Raw genomic sequence first — 18,604 nt, forward strand, 5'->3', positions numbered from 1 at the left:
ATAGATGCAAAAATCATTGCCATTTACTGTGTCAACATTTGACGGGGGCAGAGGGTGGGTTGACCATCTCTTTCGCTTGCCAAACACACAGTGGGAGCGGAGTGTTGGAAATGCCCTTTAGCATCTGGCTTTCAATTCTTTTCAGGCCTCTGGTATGAATACTGGCCACAAAAGTGGTGAGAATGTGATTGGCTGTGTGCACCATGGTGAGACTCCTCCGATCTAGTTATAGACTAGCCCTTCTGGAAAAGCAAGGCTCACCCTCATTTATTCACCAGAGACATGCACGTTTTATGGCTGGAGGTCCTGAGGTTCCTGTGGCTGTAAGAGAGATTCCAAAGCAGGTACCCCATGTGGTTTTTGACCCTTTCCACCTGACTGACGTCAAAGACAAATGTATCATGTTGTGTTTAGAAGGAGAAAAAAGCAACATTGAACCCCCTCATCACCTGCTGCTTTGACCGAAAGAAGTCTGCAAGGGAGGAAATGGAGCCTGAGCAAGCTTATCTACCTTGCCCAAGGTCACCCACGTCAGTCTGGTTCTCAAGACAATGCCCTTGATCGTGACCCCCCCGACTAGTGTGAGCACCACCGACAAAGTCCCAGGGGAACGTTCTAACTTTCTTTTGCTAGGCAGGCATGATGACCTTCAAACATTACTTCTGCTATCTTCACACTCTTGTCATCTCCTCATAAGGAAACCACGGCAGTGCAGGGTTTTACATAATATCAAACACGTGGGGGGATTCCCTGGTGGCTCAGACGGTAAAGCGTCTGCCCGCAATGTGGGAGACCCGGGTTCGATCCCTGGGTCGGGAAGATCCCCTGGAGAAGGAAATGGCAACCCACTCCAGTACTCTTGCCTAGAAAATTCCATGGATGGAGGAGCCTGGTGGGCTACAGTCCATGGGGTCGCAAAGAGTCGGACACGACCAAGTGACTTGACTAAACATGTGGGAGCGAGATCAACGTCCTCCAATGTTTCATGGATTTCGGACATGGTCAAGTTCTGCCCGCAGCTACAGTCTGCCCAGATTATTTTTGAACCAGCTAAATCAAAGAGGAGGAGGTTGGGGCAGGGAAAGAGCAGAAAAAGAGTGTAGAATTATTATTCTTAAAAATCACTAACACTCTTGGGCTTTATAGTTTATAATCCAATATGATCCACACCAGTGCCTAAAGTATATGGGACATGCAAATGTCTGTTCATCCCACTTAACAGATTAAGGATTCAGGTTCTATGCCACCTTCTAGATACACGGGGCCCTGTGACCAGATTCCTGCCCTGAAAGAATGTACCCCTGGTTAGTCAGCTTCGAAGATTACAGATTTGATTCTTTTACACTGAGAGTGTCGGTTATTATAGAAATTTACATACACAAAACTCTGTGCTCATTCCTAGCCTCCCCGACTCTTTTGAAATTGTCAGAGGCCTCTCTCAGAGTTCAGAACACTGGTCTGAGAAATGATGTCAAAGCAAATTATGGAAACTTACTTTGAAATGTACACAACAAAACCATGCATATCTTGCATATATATGCACGCATCCCTTGAAACCATCTAGAAATAGGCACGATGGACTTGAAAAATGTGAGTAACCAAACTACAAAGTAAATGGCTAACCTTCTTGCTTGTGACCAAAGCCTACTGGTTGGGTGATTCATAATTTAAAAGTGGAATTCATTAGAAGTCAGTTGAAAAAATTGTCATTAGAATGAGGTATTTCTTGACCTGTTTTTGCCTAACTCAGTTTCTCTAGATTAAAACAAAAACAGCCATACTGACTAAGAGAACAGCGGAAAGAACTGATGAAATAGGGCTCCTAAAACAAACACATCACATCAAGGGTGATGGGTCAGCCACATTTTGAATGGGAAGAGATCTCACAAGAACTTAGACCTTGGCTGTCAGTTAGGACTGTGTCCCTGCTCTGGGAAAGCCACTGGCAACCTGGTGACAGCTCATGGTGTCACAGAGAAAAACTGCAGGACCCAGGCCAACCACCTGAGCACCGGGTGGTCTGAGTTTTTACCAAAGTACCTTCACAGACTCCCTTGCTGCTCCTTCTCCAGCCATAGCAGCAGGCCAGTATGGTTCCATAGCGACAGACACCAGGCTGGAGCAACGATGCCGACAACGCGTGATCCCTTGGACTGTGGATAAAGAGCCACATGTTAGAACTGAGAAAACCGGAAGCACCAGAGACTCTGCCCTGCTACTCTATGGACAGGAGATGTGACAGTTACCTGGTCAATTGCCACAAACCTGCTGGAAGTGCTAGATCGGATTTTGAAAACCTGAATTTCAGATTGCCAGCCTCTGCCATCATCCCTTGCCAGCCTTCACCAATAATTGTGCTAAGTCACTTCAGGCATGTCCCAGTCTTCGCGACCCCATGGACTGCAGCCCACCAGGCTCCTCTGTCCATGGGGATTCTCCAGGGAAGAATACTGGAGTGGGTTGCCATGCCCTTCTCCAGGTCCCCAATGTTTAGCATCAGCCATTTCCTTCTTCCCCAGGGTTAAGAGAACTGGATTACATGGGACTTCCCTGGGGGTTCAGTGGCTAAGAGTCCACCTGCCACTGCAGGCGACATGGGTGCAATCCCTGGTCTGAGAGGGTTCTGCCTCCTGCGGGGCCATTAAGCCCATGCGCCACCACTAGAGAGCCCCTGCTCTGCAACAAGAGAAGCCAGCGCAGGGAGAAGCCCGCCACTGGAGAGCAGCCCCCACTCCCTGCAACTAGGGAAACGCCCGCACAGCAAGGAAGACCCAGCGCAGCCATTAAATACGGAAATCAACAGAACTGGGCTCCATATAATCTATGCAACTAGGACATGTGAGAGTGGCCCAAATCGTCTGCTTCTGAACCCTGGAGAGGGCCAGTTTTCAGATCTGTCTGTCCAGACACACTGGCTCCCCAGGTCTGGGTCCAGGTCCGTGCCCCTGTGTGCTCACATGACTCCCTGGGCCCCCTGGCTTCGTCGCAGACAAGAGCGCTGCCCCTCTGCCCCACTGGCCACCTGGCGGCCACCGAACACACTGGAATCTTGATACACTAGAGACGGTCAAAGCTGGAAAGACGCTATGGAGAGCCTTCATGCAAGCCATCTCCTGTCACAGATGAGGCAACTCCAGCCCGAAGGAGCAGTCACAACCCCAGCAGAGCCCTGTCAGCGGTTCCAGCCCAGGGCGCCCTCCTCACTCGTGGAAACACAATTCACTCAACTCTTCATCTGTAGAGCAGAGGTTGGCAGATGTTTTCCATAAAGGGGCAGATGGTGAATAGTTTAGGCTCTGTGGGCCACGGGGTCTTTGTCCAAGTGCAAAAGCAGCTGCAAGCAACAGTAGATAGATGGGCATGGCCGTATTCAGTAAATATTTATGGACACTGATACATTTGAATTTCATAAGCTTTCCACATGTCATGCAATAATATGCTTTTTTTGGTTTATTTTTATCCGTTTTTAAAGTAAAAGCCATTCTTAGCTCAAGAGCCACATAGAAACAGAGGACCATCTAGCCTTGGCCTGAGGGCTGCAGTTTGCTGACCTTGACCTAGAGGCCGGAAAGAGTGGGCCCCGACCCCAAGTGCCAAGGTGGTAGCTTGCCACGCATTCCACGATTGGGCAGGGTTACCACCAGATTCTGGAAGAAAAGGCTTCTGCTGTGTATTTGGTGGATGGCTGGGGTGGTTTCCCCTTGCACAGGAAATACATGATAAGATGCATGCATGTTAAACACCTGGGCACTTTAACAGACAAGGAATGCACATTTGACCACGCGCTTGCTGCAGCTGTCAGCACCGATTCCAGGACACACCTAACAGCGCTTGGTCCCAGTTCTCCCCTCCCTCCGTTCCCTGGCACCCACGAATTTACATTCTGTGTCTAGATTTGCCCATTCCGGACAGTTCCCATAAGTGTAGTCATACCTCTATGGTCGTTTTGTGTCTGACTTTTTTCATTTAGCATGTTTTCAAGGTTCGTTCATCTTGTGGCACATAAGAGTAGTTCGTTTTTACTGGTGAATAATATTCTATTGTATGAATAGACCACATTTATCTGTTTCTCAGTTGATGGGCATTTGGGATATCTCTACCTTTTGGCTGTTAAGAACAATGCTGCTATGAACACTGTGTATTAGCTTTTGTGTGAACATATGCTTTCGTTTTTCTTGGTATATACCTAGGAGTGGAATTGCTGGATCATAGGCACTCTATGTTTAACTTTTTGAAGAACTGATGCACTGTTTTCCTTCCTTTTCTCCTTTGACTTTTGCTTCTCTTCTTTTCTCAGCTGTTTGTACGTCGTCCTCAGTCAATCATTTTACCTTTTTGCATTTCAGGAAATGAATGGAAGCCTGGCTGCAGTCCATGCAGTAACAAAGAGTCGGATACAACTGAGTGACTGAACAACAACAAAACACTGTTTTCCAACAGAGCTGTATCGTTTCACACCTCCACCAACAGTGTGTGAGGACTCCAACTTGTCCATGTTCCCACCAGCACTTGTTATTGTCCATTTTTTCATTACAGCTATTCCAGTGGTTGAGAAGTAGTCCTGTGCTGGGATATGTATTTCCCAGATGGCTAATGATGTCGAGCATTTTTTATGTGTTTATTAGCTCTTTGTGTATCTCCGTTGGACAAAGGTGAAGCACAAAGATCAAAACTAATTGGTAAAAGCAGCTGTCCCCATGCCCCGATGAATAAGATAATGTAATTTTACCTCACCCTGAGAAAAATATCTTCCATCTAGATCTTCAAAGAGTCAGTTTTTTTTTTTTACCATATTTGTACTGAACTCTGATAAAGTGCCCACATCTGTTTTCTCTTCCTTTAACAACATGGAGCTGAGTCTGGGGAGCAGAGTGGAGGGAGAAACTGTCTTTGCCCAGAAAAGAAGCAGATGTCACATTTCAGGTGGATTTAAAAAGAACATATGACAAAGAAGAAGCCTATAGAGGGGCATATTTTGCCTATGGGAATTTAATTCCATATTTTTATAAGGAATGTGTAATTCATTTAGTGAGATTTCAATCTATCAACAAATCACGGAACTGACCTGTAAATTTATTTTTTTAAATATTTTTATTTAGTATTGGAGTATAGCTGATTTACGATGTTGTATAGTTTCAGGTGTACAGCAAAGTGATTCAGTTATACATATACATATATCGATTCTTTTAAAATTCTTTTCCCATTTAGGTTATTACAGACCATTGAGTAGAATTTCCTGTGGTATAGAGTAGGTCCTTGCTTATTATCTATTTTAAATATAGCAGTGTACACAAGTCAATCCCAAACTCCTAAAATATCCCTCTCTCCTACATTTCCCCTTTTCCCACTTTTCCTTTTCTTGACCTCAGATTTGCAAGCAATAAGTGCCCCAGCTCAAATAGGAAGGGCCTTACCTATTCCCTGATGCCAGAAAACCCAGCTTCATCCTCAAAAGGAGCCATCAAGAACATGAGGAATCAGTGGCCTGTAAGTTGGAGCAGAGAAAGTGTGTGGATCAGGGGAGTGAGAAGGGAAGCAGAGAGAACAGTGGGAGGGAGAAGGAGCAGGAGACAAATGAGGTCCAGAAAGGAAGGGCCTGTGTCCACATGAAACATTTGGCCCATCCTAAAGGCGCCAGAGAGTTATCCAGAGGTTTCAAGCAGTTGGAAATAGCAAGGATTTTGCAAGACACAAAGCAGCGTCCATAGAAGAGAGGTGAACGCAACAGGCGCCAACAAGATTATTGAAACATTAGACCAAAAGCAAAGGCAAGAAAAGCAAAAGCAAACAAGTAGGAACTACATCAAACTAAGAAGCTCTGCACAGCAAAGGAGACCAACAGAATGAAAGGCAACCTACCAGATGGAGGAAATATTTGCAGATCATGTATCTGATAAGGGGCTAATGCCCAAATATAAAATATAAGATAGATATTTATAACATAAAAGGAACTCAAACAGCTCATTAAAAAAAAACAACCACTCTGATTTTGAAATGGGTAGAAAATGTGAAGTGACATTTTTTCACAGGAAGACATTCAGATGGGCAACACACATACAAAAAGATGCTCAACATCAACTAGTCATCAGGAAAATGCAAATCAAAACCACAATGAGGCATCACCTTACACCTGCCAAAATGGCTATCATCAAAAGACAACAAATGACTAGTGTCTGAGGATATGAAGAAAAGGAACCATCCTCCACTGTTGCTGGGAATAAATATTGGTACAGCCACTCTGAAAAACTGCATGGAGGGTCCTCAAAATTTTAAAACAAAACAAAACAACCATACAATCTAGCAGTTACATTTCTGGGTATTTATCCAAAGAAAATCCATATGCTCCCCTATGTTCACTGCAGCATTATTTACAAAGCCAATATATGGAAACAACCTAAGTGTCTATCAGTGAGTGAATGGATGGGAAAAAAAAGTGGTATGTATATACAATGGAATATTATTCAGCCATGATAAAGAATGAAATCTTGCCATTTTCAACAACATGGATGGACCTTGAGGGCATTATGCTACGTGAAAGACAGATTCTGTATGACCTCACTTATGTATACTTAAATGTGGAATCTAAAACACAGACCAAAAAACCACCCCAAGCTCAAAGATACAGAGAAGAGATCTGCAATTGCTGGCAGGGGCCACAAAACAGGTAAGCGGGATCAAAAGGTACAAAGTTCCAGTTATACAACAAATGAGTCCTGGGGATGTAATATATAGCATGGCCACTATAGTTAATTGTGTGTGCTCATGCTCAATTGCTAAGTCGTGTCTGACCCTTTGTGACCCCATGGACTGTAGCCCGCCAGGCTCCTCTGTCCATGGGATTCCCAGGCAAGAATACTGGAGTAGGTTGCCATGCCCTCCTCCAGGAAATCTTCCCCACCCAGGGATCGAAATCGAGTCTCCTGTGGTGGCAGGCAGATCTTTACTACTGAGCCACCAGGAAAAGCCCCATCGTTAATAATACTGTAATGCATATTTTAAAGTTGCTAAGAGAGTAAATCTTAAAAGTTGCCATCACAAGGGAAAAAATGCTGTAGCTATGTATGGTTTAGAGATGGTAGCTAGACTTACTGTTGTGATCATTTTGCAGTGTATACAAGTATTGAATCACTGTGTTGTACATCTGAAATGAACATAATGTTTTATGACAATTATACCAAAAAAAAGATTACTGAAACTGTGAGGTGTGAAATTACAAAGAACCAAATTGAAATGTTGAAATATGATTTTTTTTTTAAAGCTTACTTAGAAACTTTGGTGAAAAAGCCCAGGGTTCCTGGTACAGGTGGTCAAGCCCACTTCATATGTATTTGTCAAAGTCAATTAGTTTTGATTGAATACTGCCTGGGGTTAAGTAAGAGAAGAAAGTTACCAGAAGGTGAAATTCATATACTGTTTGTACATTAACAGAACTCTACAGAGAAATCTGCTTTCTCAAGTTTTATTGCTTTCACATGTTTGCCTTTAGGTGAAAGGTGAAACTGAGAAATCTGAGGAGTATTAATTTCTTCCAAAACATCATTTTTGACACTGTACAAAGTATCACTTGTAAAGTTCTTCAAAATGTTAATGATGAACACTTAAGCAAAATCTTGTTAATGAAGTCAGATTTCTTATCCACTATCAGGGATGCCTTCCCTGGTCACAAATGCATTTTAGCATTACAGATCTGTTGGAAGACATCACAAATTCGACATTACATCTAGCATTCTCCTCACTTGTTTAAAATATGGAAAGAACAACTAAGATTCAACTCATGACTGAGAAATATACAATGGATTCTGGATGTTCAGGCAACTACACAAATCATATAACATCGCTGCGGTCTCCAGCTGCTCTGTGGATGCAGAGACATGTTCCGTGCATATTTCCTACAGGAGAGCAAGCACCTTGAAAGAACTCTGCAGAAAAGCCATCAGAGAACCATGTGAGTCCATAAATGAGCAACGTGCTTTGTAATTAATGAGTGTGCAGTCCATGTAGTCACCCAGTTTTGAGAAACAGCTTCAAAGGGATAGCCACAAATGGGATTTTACTGGTTTAATCATCAAATTCTACATCTGGTCAGGAAAGTGGGAAAACAGTTTAAAAGAGGGAAATCACTAGTGGATAGAATGCTAATAATTACTTGCTGATTTGTAGATTCTGGAGGAAATTTATTTATTACACCAAGAATCCAGTTCTATAGAATCCAGCATTCTATGCTTGCTAGTTTTTTTAATTCACATATGGCAGCTATTTAAAATTATGGGTAAAAAGAAAAGAATTTAAAATGTTTCTGATTAAGCTGAAACAATATTATTGAGGGGGAGAGAGAATCTACCACAGGCAAGCACAATATTGATGAGAACAGTGGGACACACTATCTTATAAAATTTTTCTAAAATCTACTAAAAAAAAAAGCTTTAACTTTTTGTTTCTTTAACTTCAGAGTTCTTGAATGACACTGCAAGTAAATGTTAGTAAGTAATTCAGATTGCTTTCCCAGCATCATCTCCTATCTGCCTTTTGCCCTAATCCAGGGCCAATCACTAACTTTCCCACCACTAACTTGACCACTCTTTTAATATCTAGTTATGAGTACTCTGGAAAAGAAATACAAACTATTAGGTGAAACCATATGAAACTATAATTTTAGAAGTTAAAAATGTCCAAATATCTATATATCATATGTTACAATTTAACGATCACGGAAGAGAAGGCTAAATGCTCAGTAAATACATTTCTGCGTCTGCTGGGCACAAAGCTACATTCCATGACTGGTTTTGGCCAACAGAATGGGGGTTGACTGTCTCCAAGCCTGTGCACAGAGCCTCCTGTGGGATCCTCAATTTCATTTCCATCAGCCCAATATAGAGGACACTGGGGCCCTGGCCAAAGATGGCACCTCAAGATGGATGGAACCTGGTCCCATGTGAGAGCACATAGCAGACTCTCTCAAATGTGTGTTGGACTTGAAGGCAGGCAAAGAAATGAACTTCTACTGTGTTCAGCCACTGTGATTTTGGGATGGTTTGACACATGAAGTTAGCCTACCTTGATAAAGAGAGTAATAGTCCAAGACCGTTTCTTTTCCTAAAGTATAGTACACATGATATTTTCCTCATGTGTGAATCCACTGAAACAACAAACAAAACTTAGAAAGATGTCAGTATGATTTGCATTTAGTTTCATATTCAGCAAAGCATTTTTTAAATGTACAAAAATGGAGCAGTGCATGCTGGGAGATCAAGAATGCATGGTTAGGGCATAGTCCTGAATTTAGAAGACATCTGAGTATCATGAGACATATGCATTTGGCTGGATTAACCCAACTCCATGGAACCCGGTAAACCTGGGGTGATCCATAAAAAAGGAGTTCCTGAAAGAGAAAGAGAAAGCTAGAAAGAGAATTCTTGGTCTTGGACTGAAAGGATCCCACCAACATTCTCTGCCACCCTGGGAGGTCTGGCCAGGCTAGACAGCTGCTTGCGCATGTGTGCTTGTGTGCTCTGCCTTTGATCTCTCTTCCTAAGCAACACTGGACATATAGAAGGTTCAAGGCACCCAGTCCTGAGGCAGGGAAGTGGCACTGTAGGTGAAGTCTCTGTGGGGAGGAGGCCCTGAGCTCTGGCTGTCTGAGCTACCTGCTGAATTGCCCAGAGCACCTTTCACACATTACACAGCTTGCTGTCTACATTGACCAGATTAATCACAAGTCGCCGTCTCTACAGCTGAAGTTAGTGTTTTTTTAAAACATTCCAGGGACTGTGTAAGTCGTATAGTATTTCTTCATGGGATTCCTTATTTTCTGCACAAATACACTTTGCCAGAATTTTTAGTATGCTTGTTTATGGTCAGGTTCCAGGAAACTTTATGATATTCTCCAAGACAAATTGAGAAGTTAAAACTTTTTTGCTGACGTTTTTACATGTAAATATTGCCAAACGAAAGAAATGAAGTGTTTTCTAAATATGGACAACAAGGTCCAGCCAGAAGAGATTTCTTTTTGCTTTCTTCTGTTTTTATCATAGCTTCCAGCACGACAAGTCCATAGTACCCAACTAGCTAAATTCTGGGCTCCCATCCATTTTTGAGGTACAGAGACCAAGTCCAGCAGGCCCAGGGATGCCCCCAAAACATCTCACTTTCCTGGACGTGTAGGCATCTGAGAACCCAATCCAAAATGCTCAAGCTATCAAGCATATCCCAGTGTGTGTTGATGCATCTTCAAATTCCCCATTGCACGAGTATACAAAGCTTGGGACTCTTCACTGCTTCTTCTATTTCTCTTGCTTATTCTTAATCCAATGGAGAGTTGCTGGAAGGTTTTAAGGAGAGGGCTGACCTGACCTAATTTGTTCTCAAGGAGAAAACTCTAAGACATGGACTAGAGGGGACAAAAGAAGAAGGTAGTGGAAGCTCTTGCGGGGATGGGTGGTTCCAGTGAGAGAGGCTGGTTAAAAGGCTGGATGGTGGCAGGCAGGAGGGAGAGAAGGAGACGGACTTGACACATGGTCGGAGTGGGACTTAGTGCCTGACTGTGCATAAGTGGGGAGGAAGAGCAATTGGTCAGGAATGATGCCCAGATTTTCGACACTAATCCGTCTGGACAGTCCTGGAACAGGGGGAATGGATGAGAAGCAGGGAATGAGTTTTGGAGAGCTGACCAAGAGTTTGGTTTTGGATATCCTAAGCTCAGTGAGACATCCCGATGGATAGGGCAAGAATTGACAAGGGATGAATCTCCAAAATATATAAACAGCTCATGTAGCTCAGTATCAAGAATACAAACACCCCAATCAAAAAGTGGGTGGAAGATTTAAGTAGACACTTCTTCAAAGAAGACACTCAGATGGCTAAAAAACACAGGAAAAGATGGTCAGTATCACTAATTATGAGAGAAATGCAAATCCAAACTACAGTGTGGTGTCACCTCATGCCAGTCAGAATGGCCATCATCAGAAAGTCTGCAAGCAATAAGAGAGGGTATGGAGAAAAGCGAACCCTACTACACTGTCAGTGGGACATAAACTGGTACAGCCACTATGGAGAACGGTATGGAGGTTCCTTAAAAAACTAAAAATAGAGCTACCATATGATCCAGCAATCCCACTCCTGGGCATGTATCTGGAGAAAATTATAATTCAGAAAGATACATGCTCCCCTGTGTTCATTGCAGCACTATTTACAATAGTCAGGACATGGAAACAACCTAAATGTCCATCAACAGAGGAACGGATAAAGCAGATGTACATATACAGAATGGAATATTATTCAGCTATAAAAAAGAATGAAATAATGCCATCTGCCACAACATGGATAGATCTGGAGGTTGTTATACTGAGGGAAGTAAGTCAGAGAAAGACAAACACCATATGTCATCACTTATATGTGGAGTCTAAAAAGGGGGGGTACAAATAAACTTATCTACAAAACAGCAATAGAGTCACACTGTAGAAAATATACTTGTGGCTACCAGGGGGTAAAGAGGGGGTAAGGGATAAGGTCTCTGCCCTTCCCCCGAGGCAAGTCATAAGACCCTCAGGTTAGAGGTGCCCCTCACCTCCATACCCGAGGAGAGGAGCATTCCTTTCTCTGCAGACAGAGTGATGCTGGAGGGAATGAAGGAACTGTCCTTGCTGGGTTACCCCCAGTTGAAACTTCCCACGACTTTCCACCCTTCATCAGACCTAGTATAGAAACACTCAGGGGTAACCATTTCTTTGAGTCTTTTTTTCCTTATGAAGCCTCCCAGGTTGGATAAAATTTATATTACAGAAATGTGTGTGCTTTCTTCTTTTTTTTTTCCTTTAATTTTTATTGGAGTATAGTCAATTTACAATGTTGTGTTAGTTCCAGGTGTACAGCAAAGTGGATCGATTATACATACAGATATATCTACTCTTTTTTCAGATTCTTTTCCCATATAGGTCGTTACAGACAATTGAGTAGAGTTCCCTGTGGTACACAGTGGGTCCTTGTTGGTTATCTATTTCATATACTGTGGTGTGTGTATGTCCATTCCAAAGTCCCAATTTATTCTCCCCCACATCCCCTAACCACCTGGTAACCATAAGTTTGTTTTCTCCATCTGTAACTCAGTTTCTCTTTTGTAGATAAGTTAATTTGTACCTTAAAAAAAAATCTTCCACATAAAAGCAATATCATATATTTGACTTTCCCTGTCTGATTAACTTCACTTAGTCTGACAATCTCCAGGTCCATCCATGTTGCTGCAAATGGCATTATTGCATTCTTTTTATGACTAATACTGCTTTGTATATGTGTAGCACATCTTCTTTATCCTTTCCTATGCTATTTAGGTTGTTTCAGCTACTTATTTAGTGTCTCAGCTACTGTAAATAGTGCTATGAGCATAGAGGTTCATGTATCTTTTCAAAGTATTGTTTTCTCTGGATATATGCCCAGGATTGCTGGATCACATGCTAGCTCTGTTTTTGAGTTGTTTAAGGAACCTCCACACTGTTTACCGTAGTGGCTGTCTGTACCAGTTTATATTCCTAGTAACAGTGTAGGAGGGTCCCCTTTCCTCCACATTCTCTCCAGCATTTATTGTTTGTACATTTTTTTAATGACAACCATTGATAGCTCTGGGGAAGGCAATGGCACCCCACTCCAGTACTCTTGCCTGGAGAATCCCATGGATGGAGGAGCCTGGTAGGCTGCAGCCCGTGGGGTCGCTAAGAGTTGGACACGACTGAGCGACTTCACTTTTACACATTGGAGAAGGAAGTGGCAACCCACTCCAGTGTTCCTGCCTGGAGAATCCCAGGGACGGAAGAGCCTGGTGGGCTGCTGTCTATGGGGTCCCACAGAGTTGGACACGACTGAAGTGACTTAGCAGCAGCAGCAGCAGCACTGATACCTCATTGTAGCTCTGATTTGTATTTTTGTAATAATTAGTGATATTGAGCATCTTTTCATGTGCCTCTTGGCTATCTGTCTGTCTTCTTTGGAGAAATGTCTATGTAGATCTCCCACCCATTTTTTGATTGAGTTGTTTTTCTTATTTTTGATATTGAGCTGCATGAACTATTGGTATATTTTGGAGATTAAGCCCTTGTTCATTGCTTCATTTCCAAATATTTTCTCCCATTCTGAGAATTGTCTTTTCGTTTTATTTATGGTTTCCTTTGCTGTGCAAAAGCTTTTAATTTTAATTACATCCCATGTGTTTATTTTTTGTTTTTATTTTCGTTACTCTAGAAGATGGATCAAAAACAATCTTCCTGCTATTTATGGCAAAGTGTGTTCTGCCGATGTTTTCCTCTAATAAGAGTTTTATAGTATCCAGCCTTACATTTAGGTCTTTAATCCATTTTGAGTTTATTTTTGTGTATGGTGTTAGGGGGTATTCTAATTTCATTCATTTACATGTATCTGTCCAGTTTCCCCAACCGTGTGTACTTTCTTTTTATTAATCTTTGTTTCTTAAGTTATTTTTATTAGAAAAAATGAACGTTGTCTGTTTTCAGGTGCAAAATACTGACCTAGTACATCCCCAAGCCCCCGAGGAGGCCAGCTGTGCTTAGCAACTCCCCCAGAGGAAACCCATGTCTTGGCTATTGTAAGTGGTGTTGCTGTGAACTAGCATGTATCTTTTAGAATTATATTTTTGTCCAGATACATGCCCAGGAGTGGGATTGCTGGATCATATGGCAACTCTTTTTAATTTTCTTGAGGAATCATTTGAAATTTCATGCATGCGTTTCCAAGGCCTTTTGTGCCCCGCCTCAGAGGTCTGATGGCTTAGGAGCATTTCCACACATGCTTGTTGGGGCTTGGAGCTTTCTCTGAAGATAAGCCCTAGACTCTGCCCATTTCCCTTCTGGGTCCTTACCACCAACAAGCTGAAATGGGATTTTTGCTTTAAACAATGACCTCGGATTCCAATCTTGGCAGGACCTTTAAGAATATAAGGTGACTAAGGAATCTGAGCACTTTGGGGGCTCCCCATTATTGATCAGAGTGTGTGGGGGTAATTCTTTGGAGAAAATTTCATAAGTACATACACGGGCTTCTCCAGTGGCTTAGTGGTAAAGAATTTGCTTGTAACACAGGAGAGGCAGGAGACCCGGATTTGATCCCTGGGTCGGAAAGATCCCCTGGAGGAGGGCATGGAAACCCACTCCAGTATTCTTGCCTGGAGAATCCCATGGGCAGAGGAGCCTGGTGGGCTACAGTCCATGGAGTCGCAGAGTCAGACACAAGTGAGAGAGCATGTAGAAGTTGACAGCGCTACACAAATGCACTGATGTGCTCAGGGTGACAGAACTTTCTGGATGATGATGTGTTTATGCACATAAACCTAAATAACAAAAATCATTTAAAAGGTAAATAGAGCATCGAACCATACTAAGTCTTTAAGGCCTATTTTAGGTGCACGGAGTCAATATCACACAAGAATTAACAATATCCATCTATTTTGCGATTACAGCAGTTGATGGCAAGTGAGTCAAATCCTCAGCTGACCTTGCCAGTCTCAGGAGGTTGTGTGCTGCTACCATGCACTTGTCACAGTGGCAGAATCTCCTGTACGCACAAGTGCCAACTTACACCAGGTGACAAGGCTCAATGTGTCATATCTGAAAATTTAAAAAGCTTATCTTTTAGGAGATAAAGCAGGTATTTGTACTCATTGTGCCTTCAGATGCCCCATTATAACCAAGATGGTTTTGCACAATCAAAGTAATGTTACAGTGCTAGAAGCTTCAATAGCACATATACTAAAACTCGAATGATACAGAGATTAGCATGGCCCCTGCGCAAGGATGACACACAAATTCGGAGAAGTGTTCCATATTTCTTATAGTTTTGAACATTAAAAAAAATAATATTATGAATAGGATTCACAGAATATTTTTAAAGTTTACTGAAAGAAAACTTAAGATTACATCCAACTTGCAATTTTTTATTTGCCTTCTTGACTGCTTTAGGTATTAAAAAATAGGACTCTGCGTGTGCTTCTTTTTTTTTTTTTTAATTTATTTATTTATTTTTTTAAATTTTAAAATCTTAAATTCTTACATGCGTTCCCAAACATGAACCCCCCTCCCACCTCCCTCCCCACAACATCTCTCTGGGTCATCCCCATGCACCTGCCCCAAGCAAGCTGCACCCTACGTCAGACATGGACTGGCGATTCAATTCTTACATGACAGTATACATGTTAGAATAGTGTGAATTATTTGGTAGGTTGCTCTTTCTGGTAGATTTTCCCACCATTTTATTTTTTATTTTTTTTCCCCACCATTTTAAAGTAAAGATACACATCTTTCAACCCTGAAATTAGGTGCATTCAATTTTAACAAATTATTTTTGAGTTTAAAAAAATATGTGGTAGAAATTTTGATATAGTTAATACACTCAATTATTTTCATTAGGAGAAGACAGACTATTTTCATGAATAATTAGTTCATGAAAGTATCCAACTATGTTGATAAGAAGAAAATAAAATGACAAAATGCCTGTTACAGTGCCCCCAAAGATGCTTGGAAGACTAGGAAGTCATGGCAGATGACATGTATATTCATGAAGCTTTAACTTCATGCAGTGATGCATTTCTCACAAATCACTTTGGTTGTGTGATCTTCACACTGAGGGATTTGTTCAGATAAAGCCATTTATGATTTCAGTTGTTAAACTACAATATTTTATAGCATTTATTCAGTGCAACCTGATTTCTTTAAGGTTTAAATGTTACCGTTTTTCCTGAAAACTAAAAAGTCTCTCCTGGTATAGAGGACCTGTCAGCTCCTATTGTTACAACTGAAACTGCCCTGAGATAGTCTTGAGTTTTAAGAACACATTTTACTTGCATTGTCAGTTCAGTTCAGTTCAGTTCAGTTGCTCAGTCTTATCCGACTCTTTGCGACCCCGTGAATCGCAGTATGCCAGGCCTCCCTGTCCATCACCAACTCCCGGAGTTCACTCAAACTCACATCCATCGAGTCGGTGATGCCATCCAGCCATCTCATCCTTTGTCGTCCCCTTCTCCTCCTGCCCCCGATCCCTCCCAGCATCAGGGTCTTTTCCAATGAGTCAACTCTTTGCCTGAGGTGGCCAAAGTATTGGAGTTTCAGCTTCAGCATCAGTCCTTCCAATGAACACCCAGGACTGATCTTCTTTAGGATGGACTGGTTGGATCTCCTTGCAGTCCAAGGGACTCTCAAGAGTCTTCTCCAACACCACAGTTCAAAAGCATCCATTCTTCGGCACTCAGCTTTCTTCACAGTCCAATTCTCACATCCATACATGACCACTGGAAAAACCATAGCCTTGACTAGACGGACCACTGTAGACTTCTCAAATTCAGTAACCTGTCCTTCAGTATAAAAGATCACTGTAACCCAGTCACCATCTTTTTTTTGGTGGGAGTGGCTTCACTCAGCTTGTAGGATCTTAGTCCCCCAGCAGGGATTGAACCCACTCTCTCGGCAATGAAAGCACGGAATCCTAACCACCAGAGAATTCGCTCCACACAGTCCTTTACTCTAAATCTGTTGTAGGATTTTCCCCTCCTCCAGGCACGATGATATATATTGACCCATCTTGTTCTTTTCTGATAACCATGATGAGCAATGACTATATTTTTGCAGGCTAAAGCTAGAACTCAGCAAGACTAACCAGCCCCTCTAAGAATTAAGCCTGTTCTCAATAACGCTTTGTGGGGCAGGGTGGGGGGGGGGGGCGGGGGTGGGGAGGGGCTAATACAGTGCTTGCGACTGTGCTCAGTCGTGTCCACTCTTTGTGACCCCATACAGACATTGGATCAATTCATAATAATGGAGGGTTTTGGTGACTATGACGCAAGTATCCACGTTATAATCACAATAATAATCATTAAGACCATAATATTCTCCACCATTACAGCAATGCAAAAATCCAGATACAGGAAAATGGCCACATCACTGGACAGTTTTCACTCTGTCACGGCGACTTACTGCAGAGTATAAGTGTGATGTGGACTGAGCTAAATCCTATGCCTCTGCCAAATGAGTGTGGCACGACAATACTATGTTAACGCCGCGGTGGGCTTCGTTACTCAGATTAACAGAAGACATGCTTAGGAAATTAAAGCATGAAAATAGACACTATTCAGAATCTAGACAACACACAAAAGTAACTGCATAACAAGAGCACGGGATGGATTACGGTCCAAATATTGCCATGCTGTTATAAACGGGCTAAACCAGTGAGCTGCTTAGCCGAGAACAGTGACTCTGCACTCCAGAACCACTTAAGAGCTTTAAAAATGCTGATGCCCAATCCCCCCACACAGAATAATTTAATTGGCCCAGGGTGGAGTCCTGGGCATAGGATGTTTAGAAACTCCCTGACTCCTTTGGTGGACTGCCATGATTGTGAAGCACTAGGCCCCGGGGGAAATAAGGGGCCACAGAGTGATTTGGGCAGGATATTCCAGAAGGGGGCGCTCAGCTGATTCCATGTTTCTTAACATCCGTCCACGTCCCACTTGTTAACCTATTTTCGGAGAGGACTTTCTAACATAGATGCTACTCTAATTATTTTCAAAGTTGTTGTTTTTTTTTTTTAAGTTTTCTAAAAGTAACGGGAATTCCCTGATGGCCCAGTGGTTGGGACTCCACTTCAGGGGCAGAGGCTCAATCGCTGAATGGGGAACTAAGGTCTCCCAAACCCTATGCTGCTGCTGCTAAATCGCTTCAGTTGTGTCCGACTCTGTGTGACCCCATAGACAACAGCCCACCAGGCTGCCCCGTCCCTGGGATTCTAGTGCAACCAAATAATAATAATTATAATGATAATAAAATGTGTAGTATCTTCTGATTTCAGGTTGAATATGGCAGATTAGATATATCCATTTATCTCTACTCTGTCCACAAAACCCCACTAAATGACAGTAAAGGAATAAAAAGAAAAGATACGTTCTTATTGACAAAACAGGAGAGCAGGTAACAGCAGCCAAGTGGGGACAAGAACATTTTAATGCTTCAGAACCCTGGAAAGCTCAGGAATTCTAAGCTATTTCTGAACGTTGAGGAAAAATTGAAATCAGAGTGGGCATCTAGCCTGTCTGCTACAGTTTAAAACAAAGCAAAGAAAGAGCTGTATAAACATACTATAAGTTATAGAAGCAAACAGATGAAACTGCTAAGGACTGAAAATGGTTGTTTCTGGGAAGTGGGAACTGGGATGAGAAAAAGCAATTATTGGTTTTGCTCTTCTGAGAGCCCTGTGTCATTGGCCTTTAAAATTAAATTCTGAAAGCAATTATCCTTCAATTAAAAAATAAATTTTAAAAAAGCAAAAAAAAAAGAAAATATTAAGCATATATAAAACTTAGTTTGTTTTTTTTAAGCTACTTTTGAAATGCATTTGGGACTAAAGGTATGCAAATACTGCAGATATGAATGTAAAGTTGTAAAATCTTTCCAGGTGACAGGTGGGAAATATGGGTCAAAAACTTCAATGTGTGGAACATTTAGTCCAGCAATTTCACTCTTCAAATTTGTCCTGAGGAAGTAATTGGACAACCACTGCTTCGAGCATAAAATAAAAATTGGAAATTATCTATACACCCTACACCAGAAATTTGATTTGA

At 42.1% G+C, this 18,604-nt stretch overlaps 1 protein-coding gene across 1 annotated transcript in view; it reads right to left on the reverse strand.

Annotated features, from left to right (window-relative positions):
* Positions 1-2,326, reverse strand: part of EGFL6 (EGF like domain multiple 6) — a 34,469-nt gene extending 32,143 nt beyond the window's left edge. The window contains exons 1-2 of the mRNA XM_018043714.1: positions 2,247-2,326; positions 2,041-2,153 (exon numbers count right to left, since the gene is read on the reverse strand). Of these exons, the coding sequence (XP_017899203.1) occupies positions 2,041-2,153; positions 2,247-2,326 (193 nt within the window). The remainder of the gene's footprint in view (positions 1-2,040; positions 2,154-2,246) is intronic.
* Between the last annotated feature and the right edge of the window lie 16,278 nt (positions 2,327-18,604).

The sequence above is a fragment of the Capra hircus genome (genome assembly GCF_001704415.2).
Source record: "Capra hircus breed San Clemente chromosome X unlocalized genomic scaffold, ASM170441v1, whole genome shotgun sequence".
Classification (NCBI taxonomy): Eukaryota; Metazoa; Chordata; class Mammalia; order Artiodactyla; family Bovidae; genus Capra; species Capra hircus.